Source organism: Juglans regia, chromosome 3 (assembly GCF_001411555.2).
Source record: "Juglans regia cultivar Chandler chromosome 3, Walnut 2.0, whole genome shotgun sequence".
Classification (NCBI taxonomy): domain Eukaryota; kingdom Viridiplantae; phylum Streptophyta; class Magnoliopsida; order Fagales; family Juglandaceae; genus Juglans; species Juglans regia.
The window spans coordinates 3,548,236-3,564,714 of record NC_049903.1 but is presented as its reverse complement, the minus strand read 5'-3'; the positions used below and the strand labels follow the sequence as shown (position 1 = coordinate 3,564,714).

The 16,479-nt window shown below is 36.4% G+C and overlaps 2 protein-coding genes across 2 annotated transcripts; both read right to left on the bottom strand.

Annotated features, from left to right (window-relative positions):
• Positions 1-331: 331 nt before the first annotated feature.
• LOC108989322 (putative disease resistance protein RGA3) lies at positions 332-1,395 on the bottom strand. The gene is made up of 2 exons (XM_018962877.2): positions 905-1,395; positions 332-794 (listed from the first exon to the last, which is right to left on the bottom strand). Exons 1-2 carry the CDS (start codon positions 1,393-1,395, stop codon positions 332-334), a joined length of 954 nt encoding a protein of 317 aa, XP_018818422.2.
• Positions 1,396-6,515: 5,120 nt separating this feature from the next.
• On the bottom strand, positions 6,516-16,256 carry LOC108989327 (NADPH-dependent thioredoxin reductase 3-like). The gene is made up of 10 exons (XM_018962883.2): positions 15,949-16,256; positions 15,497-15,695; positions 15,262-15,367; positions 13,780-14,045; positions 12,778-13,057; positions 12,093-12,200; positions 8,550-8,636; positions 8,322-8,426; positions 7,003-7,133; positions 6,516-6,775 (listed from the first exon to the last, which is right to left on the bottom strand). Exons 1-10 carry the CDS (start codon positions 16,130-16,132, stop codon positions 6,715-6,717), a joined length of 1,527 nt encoding a protein of 508 aa, XP_018818428.1. The 5' UTR covers positions 16,133-16,256; the 3' UTR covers positions 6,516-6,714.
• Positions 16,257-16,479: the final 223 nt, after the last annotated feature.

The following is a 16,479-nucleotide window of genomic DNA, read 5'->3' as shown; positions in this document are numbered from 1 at the left end:
CTGAAAACATGAAAATTCAAATACTGATTATACAAATAACCCTTAGTTTAAAGATATTTTATCATGCAGACAACAATTTAACTGAAATGAAATTCCATGCGATGCAAGAAAAAAGAAGATAACAATCACTATAACATTTGCATTGCATTTCAAAGATGCCAAAAAATTGATGCTCCGAGACAAAACAAAGTGATGGTAGAAATGCTTTCTGGTAGTAAGTTCTGAATGTCTGCATATTTGCTCATAGCAAAGAAAAAGATCTATTTGTAAATATATTTATTGACATACCGAATATATCACTTACGTGAAAGTTTGCAGCAAGTAGCAATCTTTATCCAAGTCGAACTTTTGGTATGTGAGCAATCTTCAGCCAATCTTCCTGTTTGCATTTCCTACTTAATTCTAGACAATCTTGAACACAAAGTTCTCCTACTGCAGCGAGACAATCCATCCCAATCGGAAGAGATGACAGCTTGTGGCATCCAACAATATGAAGTGTCTGGAGTGAATTTGGACTTGGAAGCCACTCTGGTAAGGCCTTGAAGTTCCGACAATCCATAATCACTAGCATCTGTAAAGTGTTAGCAGATCCTTGGAGCCATAGGGGCAATACCTCCAACTTTGGTAAATGGAAGATCTCCAATTTTTGGAGGCTCATCTTGAGATCCTGATTGTCTTCTCCTCTTGTCAAACAAAGCTCTTCACAATCATTAATTGCCAAGGCCTCTAAGGCGGTTAGGAGAGTGACAAAGATATAGTCAATTTCTGAAGGTTGGCGAGGCACCCGTCCGCCTCTAGAAACAGAAATTTTAGTCTTGGGCAGTCTAGTATGCACAAGACACGAAGAGAGAAACATACTCCGTTTTGAAACAAGCATGTATCAATCGTTGTTATTGTCAAGTACCTGAGGTTGACCATGTTCGTTATATCTTTGGGTAGCCCTTCAAGCTTCGAACATCCAAGAAGTTTCAAAGCTTGCAAATTGTGCAGCTGGCAAACGGTATCAGAAAGTTTACTGATTATTTTATTACCGGATAAGCTTAGGTATCTCAAATGCTTCAAAGTACCAATAGAAGTTGGCAACACCTCAAAATATGAATTGCTAAAATCAAGCGCACGTAAGTAATTGAATCTCAAGATAAATTCTTCAACTATGGGTACTGGTTTGATAGGGTAACTAATTCCTTTTTTGATAGGGTGCACAATGGTCCGCACCCTATTATTGAAGTTGTTCAAGAACATTGAAAAGTCTGGGCTATTGTCAGAAAATGATAAAAGGCGAGATGTTCCTGCAATGTTTTTGGTGCCAAAATCTACAATTGAAAACTCTCCTGCTGCAACTGAGAGTGCAAGATCATGAACGAGATCATGGACTTTAAACTTATAAAGGCCCATTAGATCATATTCAGAAACATCTTGGAAGAAAGATCTGGACAGGAACTACTTGATGTACAAGTAGCCAACATCTTCCAACTCTCGATTTTCGTTATTAGGCTTCTGAAGGATTCCATGTGCCATCCAAAATAGAACCAAGTCGTGACTATCAAATTCATGGTCTTTTGGGAAAAGAGAAAAGTAGGCACGAAAACATTGTTTCAAGTGAGATAGCATTTGATCATAGATCAATCTCAATGCAGGTAAGATGTTGCCCTCCTTCTGTTCTACTTTCCATATCTCGTTATCTCTCACAAATTTCCACTCACGTTCATCAACTCTTGAATAAAGTAGGCCGCCTAAAGTTTTCACTGCCAATGGAACCCCTTCACATTTTTCCACGATTTCTTTTCAAATTTCTAAGAGATTTGGATGTTGTCTGTCTTCTCCTTTCTTAAACGCACATTTCACAAATAATGACAAACAATCTTCTTGGGATAGACCTTCTAAACTATATTGGGAAACAGTGTCCATAGTGGGGGCAATGGAGCTACCATGGTTGTAACTATAACTTTACTTCCTACGGATTCCCCGTAAAACATATGTATCACATGAATCCACTTATAATAATCTAAGTTTCAAACATCATCCAAGATGAGTATAAATCTTCTATCCATCAAATTTTCAAATATCAACTGATGTGTGCTCACATCTTCATCTAACACCATTTCCCTCGCAGAATAGTTAAGGATTTTTTTAATCAATCTTGAAATATCAAAATCCTCAAACTCCTGAACCCAGATTTTTAGTTCAAACTGCTTAACTACACGCTCATCATTGTAGACCAATTTCGCAAGCGTAGTCTTCCCCACACCTCTGAATCCAACAATGGGTATTACATTGACTTTACTGCCAGCAGGGTGCATCAAAAGATCTATGAGCTTTTCTTGGTCTATTCTTCTACCAATGACCTCTCTAGGATCAACAAAGGTGTGGCCCATGTCCCTCTTCCAGTGAACGAAATTCCTATCGTCAACTCGTACGGTGAGATTGAACCTATCCTTATCAGCTGCAATCTCATCTAACCTCTCTCTTATATTCCTGATTCTATCACCCTGTTTAGGATGGAATGGAAGTGGCATAGAGGGCATAGAGAACGAGTGTACCTTGGTGTCAGTGCTCCCACATGTTATTAAAAAGGCTTCCCACTCCATTTCATCTAGCATATCCTCGGCATCATATAAGATACCTTTAAGCCGGCCTAACCAGAGGTTAAGCGGGGGGATGCTTGCTTGTTTCTCTTCAGCATCCAAGAGCACTGCTTGAATGGCTGACACGGTGCCCTCAAGCGTTCTGATATCGCTTTCGAGTTCCCATGGCAAGAAGAAATCGAGGGACTCTAGCTTTTCCAATACTTTTTCAGCAATGAGAAAGGCGAGTTCTTGAGGAGATGGAAACTTGGTAGTTAGGGAAGAAGAGTGAGAGTAGAACATGGGAGACAGATTTAATATTACATTTTATAATAACTTGTATAAAGTTTTATTGTAATATGTTATTTTTATTTTGTCCTTACATGTAATTACACTCATTTTCACTTTGTCCTTTGTAGTATAAATACCTTGTATTATTTTACAATATAGATATTCGAAATATACGCAGAAGTATTTTTTTCATGTGTTTTACATTTAATATGGTATCAGTTTTATAGAAGTCTTCTTCTGCATGCCTCTTTCGTGATTTTTCCCCTTTTCTCCTTCTTCTTCGCATGGCTCCGAAATCCTCTTCTCTCTTTCATCCAGGAGACAGTCCTGGTACTGCTTTTGTTACGCAATCTCTGAATGGTGATAACTATCACTCATGGTGTCGATCGATGCACATGGCGCTCTCTGCGAAGAACAAGTTAGGGTTCGTCAATGGATTCATTCTCAAACCTTCAGATCCTGTCAATACAACGCTTCCTTCTTGGTTGCGCTATAATAATATGGTAATCTCATGGATTCTTAACTTTGTTTCGTTTGAGATTTTTGTTTGTATTGTCTACATTAATACGACACATGAGATCTAGAATGATCTCAAGAAGCGATTCTCTTAGAAGAATGGCCCCCGTATTTTTCAATTACAAAAGAAGATTTCAACTATTTCTCAAGGCCAGTTGACTGTTAGTACCTATTTTACTAAGCTGAAAGGTCTTTGGGACGAATTAATCAATGACAAACCAATTCCGATTTGTTTTTGTGGAGTTGTTCACACACTTTATTCCTATGTTCAACAAGAGCGCATACTTCAGTTTCTTGTTGGTTTGAATGAGTCCTATATCTTTGTTAGGGCTCAGATCCTCTTAGTGGATCATCTGCCTCCTCTTAACAAGGTTTTCAACCCTGTTTTACAAGAGGAGCAGCAACGTGCGATTTCTATATCTCCTGCATCTTCACATGACAATCATGCTTTTACTGTTAAGTATGATACTAATCGATCTGTGAAAGCCTATGTTCAAGAAAGAGCATCCTGTGTGCAAGCATTGTGGCCTTGTTGGTCATGTTATTGAGAAGTGCTTCAAACTTCACGGTTTTCCTCCTGGATACAAATTCAAGCCACGATTGCAGTCCATGGTCAATCAAGTTATCTCTGACAACACTTCTTTGACTGCATCTCCATTTTCATTAACTGGGTCTCAATATCAGCAATTACTGGCTATGCTTCAGCCATCTGATCTTGTTACCTCTTCTGTCATTCCACCACACACTGCTAATGCAATTTCCTCTGTTTCAATTGCTGGTATAAACTATTCTTATATTCCATCTATTTTTTCTTCCAATTTGTGTTACGTATTCATAATTTTTATATAAATTTGTGTTTGATTATATTAGATACCGACTCTCCATGCCTTAACAAAAGAAATTACCATTTCTTCATAATTCTCATATGTCTGTATTTCTATTTGATTTGGTTCATTGTGATGTATGGGTCTGAGGACCATTTTCTATCCCCACTGTTGAAGGTCATAATTTTTTTTAACAATAATTGATGATTGTACATGGACATAGATTTATCTTTTAAAATGCAAGTATGAAGTTTTTCTCTTATTCCTCAAATTTTCAAACTTTTTTCATGTGTTTTACATTTCATATTTAACGAGCCTTAACAACGTTCGCCTTAGCAAGACTGCAAGAGCCATGGTTTCATCCGCAAAATAAGACGGGGCAGAGATTTCACCAAATTAACGCCGGCGCAAGCAGAGACCTCGTTGTTGCCACCGGAAAGATTGTCTTCTGGCTTTAGACGAAGAAAAAAACGACCTTGTTCTTGTCTGAGGTTACTATTCGAGATCATCTCTATCATTGGATTATCTCCTCTCCCCATCGTTGTTTGGCACTATGGCGTCTGGCTTTTGTCTGTATATGGTCTGCAGTTTGAAACAGAGGTTTTTCTATATTACAAAAACATTTTCGGTTAAAAGCCAAAATGAAATTTTTGGTGCAAATTCTCCGAAAAGTCCCGTTGAAGAAGAATAGTTCTATTGGTAGACGTTTCCACCGCAACGTATTGATTTGAAAAATAATTTTAAAATTTAAATTTTATAAATTAAATTATATCGTAAAAAAACTTAAAATAGTACTATTAATGAAAAATAATAAAAAAGTAATGATGAAATATTAAATAATAGTGAAAAATATATAAAAAATAATAATAAAATATTCTGAAAATAGTACCCAAACTAGGCCTCAATTTGGTTATCATTCCCAAGTTACGAAAAAATTGGAGTTGTGTTCAAATAATTTTATTTTATTTTTTTAAAAAAGAGAACGCTACTATAATTTAATTAATAGCCCTTATTTTTGACATAATACCTTATGAAAAATATACCACCTTATACAAAGGAAGCATGAGACAATGAAAACAGTTCGTAGGCTCATTTTCATTGGCTTTGTCAAATAAAAAAGTTGGCTAAAATTTATATAATTGATGTCAAAAAAATTCCATATTAAATTGAGTAAATTTAAAATAATTTAGATTTTTGCTATAGTAGTTGGTCAAAGATGGAGAACTACAATTGATTCATTGAACATTAAAATATTAATTTCTTACTCCAAACAAACCTTAAAATATTAGTTTTTCACTCCAAGCAAAAATATTATTTGGTTTGTAATTAAGAAATTTAGATAAAAATTTAGATGAGTTTAATCAAATATTTTTTATTATTAGCATTAAATAACTTTTGAAAATATGATTTTTTAATATTAATTTAATTAGAATATAATTATTATTAACATTTAATTGGTAGAGCTACAAAATATGATAAAAATAAATTAAATAAAAAATTATTAAAATAATAATATTTTATTATTATATAAAGAGTAAATGGATAGTCTAATATGATGATTGAATTTAAATAGAATAGACAAATATAAAAAAATATGATATTGACTAAATTTTAAAGATAGATTTGGTCAAACCAATAAGTATGCTCTAAAACATATACTACCAACAATGCTGGACAATATGCATCACCAATGATGAGTCTTTTGCATTGTGTGTCCGACGCTCGTTTAGATTGAAACCAACTAATCGTTGAAAGACTAGCATTGATCGACTGGTGGATTTGGATACACTAAATATCTCATCTCATTTCATTTTATCATTATAATTTTTTTAAATTTTCATATAAAAATATAATAAACAATTTAACTTTTTCAAATTCAAAAATAAAAATTATATTAAAAAATTATATTATAACAATATTTTATTCAATTTTCAATAAAATATCTAATCTCATCTATTTATCCATACCCACATAACTTAAAAGGGTCGTGATTTCGATGAAAAGGAGAGGAAAGTTATTATAATTATAATGACGAGGTCGTGAGATTTGACAAAATGGTTAATTATAATTAGCAATACAACAAGCAGAAAGGCATATAAATTTAGAATAGTTGCAGTAGTGAATGCGCAAGCGACGTACAATTACTCTGAAAAAAATGAATAAATACAAGATCTATATGAAAAAAAATTAATTAAAAGATGGTGAATCTCACTCTTTTTTAAAGTAACTACACGATATTTTCGCACTCTACGATTGCATAGCATTATTTATAAATTTGTATATAGCAAACTAATTCGAAGACGAAAAAGATGGATTTTAATTAGGAACCAACTTTTAGAGAATGAGTGAAATTCAATATAAGAGATTTAAAACCGGTATTGACAAACTGTTGCTCTGCTTGCATCATCTACAGTATACTTTACCAATATGAGATGTCATTTTTAAAAAATTAGACGGTTTTGGAAGGAACAAAATTGGATAAAAAAATTCACCACCCGGAAAGAGGCCTTGAAATACTCTTATTTATTTGCTTCAATGAACTCTCGGTACTCTCTCTTCATTTTCACGCCCGACACGATCCTGCATATCCAGAATGGAATAATTAGCGGCTGCCAAGAACCAACAACCATGCACATAAGAAATAAAAGAATAAAATCAGATATCAACAGAGAGTTGATATAACCGACCTGAGCATGCAACCAGATAGCAAGAACTAGAGTCTTAAGAGGGCAAATAAATAAAATTCAAGAACACCCACGTAGAGGGAATAACAAAAAAAAAGTATGAAAGGACAAGATATAACTGACCTGAGCATCTCCTTATTTTTGAAAAACTGAACACATGGTGTACCCATAATTCCAGCTGCTTCTGCTATTTCTGGATCTTCCTCAATATCGATTTCAACAAAATGTACATTCTGATCGAAGTCATCTATTACCTGCCATCAGAAGTAGATAAAAAGTTCAGCACATTCTTAATTAGTTGTTCAACAAAATAACTGTCAAAGACTCACAGATATCATAAGCATGAATCATTGAACACGAAATAATGACAATCTTGTGGTGGTGGCATGCAGACAATGCAAAGCTCTATTAAAAATATTGTTACCCAAATAAAGATCCTTGCCAAACTTATGTTTTGAATTTTATGTAAGCACACAAACAGTTGAGAAATATAGGTGAATGTGTTCCTATGTTCTCTATTCTGAAAACAAAACCAGATAGTTGGCCAATGGTCCTGGTTCAAATTACAACGCTTCTCTGCTTTAAAACGGGTGGAGGACTAGATCACGGGTTTGATCCCATGAAGGTGTATGAATTGTATCCAAAGGAAAGAGAGAAAAAGAAAACAAGAAAAAACAGTTGATCGTTTAGGAGAAAGAACATTAAAGATCTAAGATTATACACTAAAGTCCTAAAATTTCAAATCTGATTTCACAACTCCAGAAAACATTCATTGTCCTATTTCAATAGTTAGATTTCGTACACATTCCTTCCCTTCTGGTTTATGGCACAAACCAGGTTGAAATAGTATTCCACAGAGGTAATGACTTCAGATTTTCAAGCGTCCATCACCCATTGACCTCAGCTGCATGCGGTTTGGCTTGGTCCCTAGTTGATTGTACTCTCCCTTAGGATCAAGTATGTATGTTTTATTTGTGGCTTCAAAAAAACGAAAATATCTATTTGTTGTAACAGTCCGTTGTGCAGGCTTTAAACGAAAGATATACAATTCAGCTTCTGTATGAGCATCACTTCCCTTAACGTACTTTATCTGATTGTTGCCTTAAAAAGAACCCTCAGGCTTGACTAGAATATTAATGCGATTTGCACCATGTCCAACATATGAAACAAGATTTTTAATATATATATATGTATATATAAATTTCCATATCTTTTATTAACATAATTGTCATCTTCAACACTTTCCATGCATATCAAGATTTTACATAACATTTTTTTTGTGTTTTACCACGCCTTCCCATAGAAACAGTTCTCTATCTGTCATAGCAGAACATACAAATACACATTACAATTGTGTGTGAGAGATCATAGTAACCTCAAAACTAAACTGGCATTGAGATTTAACTATTGTGAAAAATCAAAACTAGTTTCAAATCATGTACCTTGCTAAGAATAGGCTTCAAAGTCCGACATGGACCACAGGATGGCGATGTATATAGTACACATATAAGCCTTGGACTTTCATGGTACAATTTTCGTAATGCATACTGAAGAAGAGGTAAAAACAAGACGCAATGAGCTAACTTATACAGAAAACCCATAAACAAGAAACTTAATTTTGGGGACATGTTAAAATATCGGATTAATGCAATTGGATAAATAACTTGTACCTGGCCCTTATGCTTTGTAAGTGAAATGTCAAAACCTTCTCGAACATCCCTGTCTGTGAGTTCCTTCTTGACCTCTTCAGCTTGGGGCTATCACATGTAATCATGAGAAGTTTCTTAAGGGATCATGGTATAAGTGCCAAATATAATGTTACAATTGAAGATCACATTGTGAGTTATTATGAGAAGCTCTTTCGGGAAGAACATTCATGGAGACCAAAGTTAGATGGGCTGGTGTTTGAGCCCATTGATCAATTGAGTGCAGATTGGTTGGAGAGAACTTTCGAGGAAGAAGAAGTTCTTGATGTGGTACGAGGCATGACTAAGGACAAGGCTCCAGGCCCAGATGATTTTTCCGTGGCGTTTTTCCAAGCATGTTGGGACATCGTGAAGGATGACATTATGAAAGTTTTTGGTTAATTCCACTTGTTCCTGAAATTTGAGAAAAGTATCAATACTACATTCATTGCTCTCCTCCCTAAAAAGGCGGGTGCAGTGGAGATGCAGGATTTTCGCGCTTGGTAAATGGGGTGTATAAAATCATTGCTAAGGTGTTAGCCAATCGTATTAGCGTGGTTATGGACAAGATTATATCAAAGTCTCAGAACCCATTTGTGAGGGGAAGACAAATTCTTGACTCGGTTATAATTGCAAACAAATGCTTGGAAAGTAGAATAAGAATAGGTAAATCTGGAGTTTTAGTTAAATTGGACATGGAAAAGGCTTTTAATCATGTCAATTGGGAATTTCTTCTTTACATTCTAGGGAGATTTGGTTTTGGCGAGATGTGGTGTTCATGGATTAAACATTGTATTTCGACGGCCTCGATATTAGTGAATGGCAATCCGGTTGGCTTTTTTAACAGCTCTCGGGTTTTGAGGCAAGGAGACCCCTTATCTCCTTTCCTTTTTGTAATAGTGATGGATGCATTGAGTCATATGCTTGAAACAGCTGTTGAAGGAAGATTTATGTCGGGTTTTGTGGTGGGTGATGAGACTCAGGATGGTATTTCAGTATCACATTGGATTTTTGCGGACGACACTTTGATTCTATGTGATAACAATCGGGATCACCTTCGTGTTTTGAGAGCCTTACCGTTATCCTTCGAAGCTGTTTCTGGATTAAGAATTAATCTTTTCAAGTCTGAAATTGTTCCAGTGGATACGGCCAGAAATATTCTGGATCTGGCCAATATTTTGGGATGTAAGGTAGCTTCGTTACCTATGAGATACCTTGGACTACCTTTGGGTGCTCCTCACAAATCAGTTTCTATTTGGGATGGGGTGATTGAGAAGATTAGGGAGGAGGTTAGCTGGCTGGAAAAAATTATACTTGTCTAAAGGTGGAAGAGTTACCTTGATTAAGAGCACGTTGACTAATCTCCCCACTTATTTCCTCTCTCTTTCCTTTACCAGCTGGGGTTGCTAAAAGAATTGAGAGGATTTATAGGAATTTTCTGCGGGATGGTAATGGGAAGGAAAGAAAGTTTCATTTGGTGAGTAGGAATAAGGTTTGTTTTCAGGTTTCCTGTGGAGGATTGGGAGTGCAAAATTTAAGACTTTTCAACAAAGCTCTCCTTGGGAAATGGCTTTGGAGGTATCATAATGAGAGTAATGCATTTTGGAGAAATATTGTGGATGTTAAACATGGGAGGATGTGGGGGAGTTAGTGTACGAATGAAGTAAGAGGGACGTTTGGGGTGGGTTTGTGGAAGTCTATTCGGCTGGGATGGGGGGACTATGCCAAGAATACTAAATTCAAGGTGGGGGGATGGGGCCAAGATCTATTTTTGGCATGACACTTGGTGTGGGGATTCACCTTTTAAGGTTGTTTTCCCTAATCTCTTCAGGATTTCTAGAGATTCCTATCACTTTTCTAACAATCTAATTTGCTGGATTGTGGAATTTACTAGAGATGTGCAGGATTGGGAAGGAAGTATGTGAAGTTTCAGATTTATTAGGAAGATTATATGAGATGAAGCTTGATCAGAACAGGGAGGACAGTTTGCTGTGGGTGCATACAGTTAATTCCAGATTTTCAGTGAGTTCTTTTTACAAGGTGTTAACCAGTCATGGGATCAAAGATTTTCCTTGGAAATGTATTTGGAGAGCCAAGGTGCCTCGTAAGGTTGCTTTCTTCTGCTGGCTGGTGTCCCTTGGGAAAATATTAACCATGGGAAACTTGAGGAAGAGAGGTTTTCAGGTCGCTGAATGGTGTTTTATATGTAAGAAGGATGGTGAATCTATTGATCATCTTTTCCTTCATTGTGAGGTGGTGACATCGTTGTGGAATGAGATTTTTGCAAAGGTTGGCATTTTCTGGGTGATGCCTATACATTTGGTGGATTTCTTTGCATGCTGGCAAGGTATTGAGGGGAGAAGTAACAACACTGCAGTGTTGAAGATGATCCCCCTGTGTTTACTTCGGTGTATATGGTTAGAGTGGAACGGGAGGTGCTTTGATAACTGTGAACGTTCTATAGGGGAACTTAGGGAGTTTTTCCTTATTACTTTAAGCTTTTGGGTGAAGAATCTGGTAAGCTTTAGTTGTATTCTGTCTTAGCTTGTAAGTAGGTGTTCTCATTTGTATACATCATGTGTACTTGGGCTATGCCTATTTACTTGGAATAAAATTTCTTTTATTAATTATCAAAAAAAAAAAAATAATGTTACATTTTTCCAAATATAAGTAAAGCAATCTGATTTAAAGTGTAGAGGGACACAACCCAAGTACACATGACGTATACAAGAGAAAAAGAAATTCCACAAATTCTAGAAAATTTTAAAAAAAGGACACATTGTGAAGCAGCCATCTGCAAAGATATTTGCACAGAGTTGTGCTGTTGGTGTCTTTGGAGATCAGGAGAAAGGGATTACTTTGCCTACTTTGGTTGGGATAAAGTTGAGCTGAGCTGGAAGGACTAGTTAACTAGGGGGTGAATTGACACCAGGCCTAGAAGTGGATTTTACAATGGGGATGGAGTCTTCAAATTGGGTTTTGAACACTCTGAAGGATATCCCTTGGATGGTGGGGATCTCATGTTAAAGTTATGAGGAGTAGTTTATGGTTCTTATAACAGCTATCGAAGTGAGTCATTTCCGAGAGGATTCAACTTCCAACTTCAAACTAGTCAACAAAGGTACTAGTTCCAAAGGCAGAAGCTCAAACTATGGAAGAGGCAAAGGAAGGGGTGTATCAATTCTTCATGGAGCCGAAGCTGGTGGTTATGTCTTGAAGTTCCAGTTCATGGGCATGGTTTTACATGGATTGGCCTTTAAGCTTGAACAATTTGATTGGTGTAGGTTTTTTTACGGGCTTCCAGTGGTTTTAGTTTTGTGGGTTAGGAGGGTGGATAAATAGTGTCTGCGGAAGTTTTCTTTTTCTAGTGTCTTTGTTGTCTCCTCTCTTTTTCTGTTTAGGAGACTCTTCTTATATTTTCTCGCGTATTTGGTGCGCCATTTGGAGTTAATAAATTTTGATTACTTGTAAAAAAGCATCTACCTCTAGAAACAAGTAGAAAAAATTAAGAGAGATTTCCTTGAATACCTGGTGAAACTCAACCAGTAGATTATTGCTCACAAGATATCTCTCGACTGATAAAGCAGCAATGCATCCAGATCCAGCAGCAGTTATGGCTTGCCTCCATTCATGGTCCTATTAATATAACAAGAACTAGAGTTGCAAGATTGCATACTTAACAGCAAAGCAACTATTACTCTGAATGAAGTTGCAAACTGGATGTGCCTAATTTACCTACAAAATTAACATTCATTCTGTAGTTTATAAACATGAAAAGAAAGATTTTGCTGACCATCATACAGATTCACAGATTTAAATACAAGTGTAGCAGAAGCTAAAACCTATGCCTGACACTCGCCCATCTCTAAATCAGCCATGCCAAGAGATGGATTAGATGATAGTGATTATAACATGCATCGCTTCCACTGAACTTATAAAAGACCTTTCTCAACTAATTGATAGAGTTTTTTATTGGGTAAATCCCAATTCCTCATATATCCAACAAGCAATAATTACTAGACACAGGTTTTGTCATTACAGATTAATCAATGCAAATTCTGAACCTAGAGGATGACTACTAGTTGAATTGTAGCAATAACAGATATTAATAGTAAAGTTCAATTATGGGATCTAGAAGACACAATAAACCTTGACAGGTCATGGACCAATCTGAAAAATTAAGGAATTAAAATGATAATCCTAAAGAGGATACCTGCACATCCCCAGCGGCAAAAACACCTTCAACTGAAGTTTTTGCAGTCCCCTCTTCAACTAACACATAGCCAGAGCCGTCAAGCTCAATTTGGCCTTCCAATAACTGGCTATTTGGTAAATGGCCTATACCATAAAATAATCCTTTTGCCTCAAGCACAGATTCCGCCCCAGTATCAACATTTCGAACTGAAATTCCAGACATCTGGCCTTTTGTATTGCTAACAACATCCACAGTCTCTGTATTGAAGTGCACGGTGATATTTGGACTGTTGTACACTCTGAAACATTCGCGATAATCAACCTGTTAAACAAACATTCAGGTGTTTGTTTAACAGGGAGTTCAAAACTCACATACAAGCTGTTCATTAGTATATAATTTACCATCAACAAAGCAGCCAGCAGAAAAAAGAAAAAGAAAAATAACCACACCATGAACTGAAAACTTTTTAGCCACTGTCAATTGCTTATCAGTGGCCCATAATTGGACAACCAAAAGAATAACGTCTTCTCTCACATATATAAGCAAGATTGAACCTATCACCCCACCCTCCACCTAATTGTTTATGGGGTGTAAGAGATGCAATTTGGTCAAAGACAGAGGTTTGCATTAAAGACCTCTTCTGCTCTCATACATTCTCAAAATAATAATAATAATAATAATAATTATTATTATTATTATTATGAGAGTACAAGAAGAAATGGGGGAAACACTAAGGGAATCTTTAAATAGTTGTGAAGCTATAAGAAATTTGAGCACCTTCACCACAACTCCTAGAAACCACCGAGAACCTACATATGCCTGTCAGCAATTCTCATGTCATCAAACAAACCACATGCAAGAAGAAAATTTATGGTATATTCACCTTTTTTTAATAGCAAGCCATTTTATCGTTGAAAAAGAAAAACACTGAAGGAAAGAAAAATCTTTCATGTATTACATAAAAGGTATGCAACATAGCTTCAAAAGGAAAACACTGAAGAAAAGGCCACCAGAGCTCACCTATCTTGCATTGCTTTGGACGCCTTCAGATGGTCTCTACGTACAAGTAAGTGAACATGACGGGCATATTTAGTTAAGTACAATGCTTCCTCGGTAGCCGTGTCACCCCCTCCAACAACAGCAAGAACTTGCCCTTTGAACAACGGTGATGCTCCATCACAAATAGCACAAGCACTAATTCCCCTACTCCAAAATTCTTCTTCACGAGGTAACCTGAGCCTTTTTGCAGTAGCTCCTGTTGCAAAAATGACACTGTGGCACTTAACCTGAAATGTAAGCATAAGCGAAATTAATTCACAAAACTGAAGCAACCAGATTTCATTCAATAACTGAAAATGAGAGTAGAATTTACAACCTATGGACATGACATATAGTCTAATGGAAAATACATAATGAAAGGGGCTGTGGTAATTTTTAACAATGGCCATGGCAGATAATCAAAAACTGAAAATATATTGATAATATGAAACACGGGCTTAATGTGGTGAAAACACAACTTTTCTATCATCTTGTTCCTTTTTTACTTGTGATAATACCAATTTTAAATCTCAGCAACTATGCCCAAGTATTTTTGAATAAAAACTTCTATTTCACAATTGTTGGAACTAAAAGCTTAGCTAATGTTAGCCAAACAACACTATCGGACCCCACAAGAAAGCAGATATATGAGAGAAAGAACATCTTCTCTCTTTCTTTTGTTTGGTAATTTACCCACGCACATTAGGAGGCCCAAACCCCCTGACGTCACCCACCACTCATAATTATGGATGGTTGAGGTGTCATTTGGCTCAAAGGCCATTGACAAAAGGACCTATAAAGTTCAATGCGACTAAATTCTCATACAAGACAGATGTTATAGAACTGTATCAGAAATGTGTCCTACTCAGCATCATGTACACATTGACAACTATAAGATATGTTATTCTCATGCCCACTAATTGAATCGCTCTATCTAGTATAAAGACCATGACAAGATAAGTTGTCAGTTGACACTTAGTATAAGTTTGGGTAATGAGATGAGAAAAATACTTTTCAATTTTAAATCTTTAACTTTTTCATCTAATCATTACAAATTTACATCAAATTTCAAAATAAAAATCATATTAAAAAATCATATTCAAACAATTTTTTAACTTTATAATATTTTTATTCAACTTTTTTTTTTCTCCTTTCCCAAAACCTAATAAAACATCTTACCTTAGACTATTTCACTATAATTCACAGAATTCTGAGATGCTCCAAGCGTCCAAACAATTCATAATTTTCCAAAAAATTAGATAGAAACGCATTCACCTTGCAAGTCAAATAATTTTTTATGAAAAAATAAAGAGGCCATCTTCATGCAGATTCAAAGAAACAGTTTAAATCAAGTTGACTATTTTTAAAGCTCAGTAGTCAGGTATGCAATTGATTCAACACACACACACACACACACACATATATATATATACGAGACAACCAGCTGCAGAAATAATATATCACCTTACGTTCACTACTTTGCACTGTAAAAGGACTAAGTTTTACATCAATAGTTTCCACATCTTCTTGAAACAATTCTGCTCCCCAACGTTCTGCTTGCCGTTTCATCCTAAACAATACCCAATGTCAAAACTATATTCCACAATTATACTTGAAGTCTAATGTTCGTACACATATTTAACAACAAGCATTTCAAAATGAAAAAGAAAAGTTCGAGACCATATATCTTTTCTTGTACCTGTCCATCAAATCCGGGCCACTTATTCCATCAGGAAATCCAGGAAAATTCTCCACTTCAGTGGTAGTCATCAGCTGTCCTCCAGGAACCCCGCCTGCTTGATATCCCTCAAACACTACGGGCTTCAAATTGGCACGAGCTGCATATATTGCTGCTGTGTATCCAGCAGGACCAGAACCTATGATAACCACATTCTCGACTGCAAGAGAAATCATAACTATTATTCCCCAGATTTTAATAATTATCATCATCAGAAATAACGAAAGAAATCCTTTATTGCAGCACTACCCCAGCCTAGAATTAGCATTTTCAAGAGCGCAGATTCCCAAACGGCATCCAAACAGCACGTCAATTTTCTTTTTTCTTAAAGATACGCCACGACGAACCAACTAACCAGGTAACAACTAGGATTCACATATACTTAGCAAATACATATACTGAATCTACGTTACCTGGAGAGGTTTGGAGGTCACTGGAGGAGGCCGTCACTTTGAGAAGGGGAGGGCGAGTAGCAGCGGAGTGGAAACGGGGTCGTCGGCGAGTGGACCAAGTGTTTAGGAGAATTAGGCTGTTCTTGTGTGGAGTAAAAGGAGGAAGAGCATTGGAGAGAGTGGTGGGAGAGAGTGTGGAGGACATGGCGGCGACTCGGCGCGGGGGCTCCGATTCCTATCTTCGCGTTCAAACGGACCCTTGGTTTCAGACCATACAATGGACTTGCAGTTAGAAGGCTAGGGGTTGTGGCGCACGCGCTAGGATGATTGTTGTACTTGCACAAGTAAAGAAGAAGAGCAACTCGCTTCGGATTTCTTTTCTTGATTTTCTTTGTGATTTGTGAAGGGTGTAGACAGGCGAGTAGCCCTGTGGGGACAGTTGTAAAGTATGTTGGTACTTCTATCTGTTAGGTAGGGTCCTATTGATCTCGTTCGTCCCGATGTTCGCGAATTGGATCTTTGTGACTTTCTCCGTGTCCATAAAGTTTCCAC

Bases quoted from the DNA above. Each gene is read 5' to 3' on its own strand.
- LOC108989322 (XM_018962877.2), bottom strand. From the start codon at position 1,395: ATGGGCCTTTATAAGTTTAAAGTCCATGATCTCGTTCATGATCTTGCA. The intron at 795-904 runs GTACTTGACAAT...TTCTGTTTCTAG, and splicing joins ACGAACATGGTCAACCTCAG to AGGCGGACGGGTGCCTCGCC.
- LOC108989327 (XM_018962883.2), bottom strand. From the start codon at position 16,132: ATGTCCTCCACACTCTCTCCCACCACTCTCTCCAATGCTCTTCCTCCT. The intron at 8,427-8,549 runs GTACAAGTTATT...CCTCTTCTTCAG, and splicing joins TTACAAAGCATAAGGGCCAG to TATGCATTACGAAAATTGTA. The intron at 6,776-7,002 runs GTCAGTTATATC...CTGGATATGCAG, and splicing joins AAAAATAAGGAGATGCTCAG to GATCGTGTCGGGCGTGAAAA.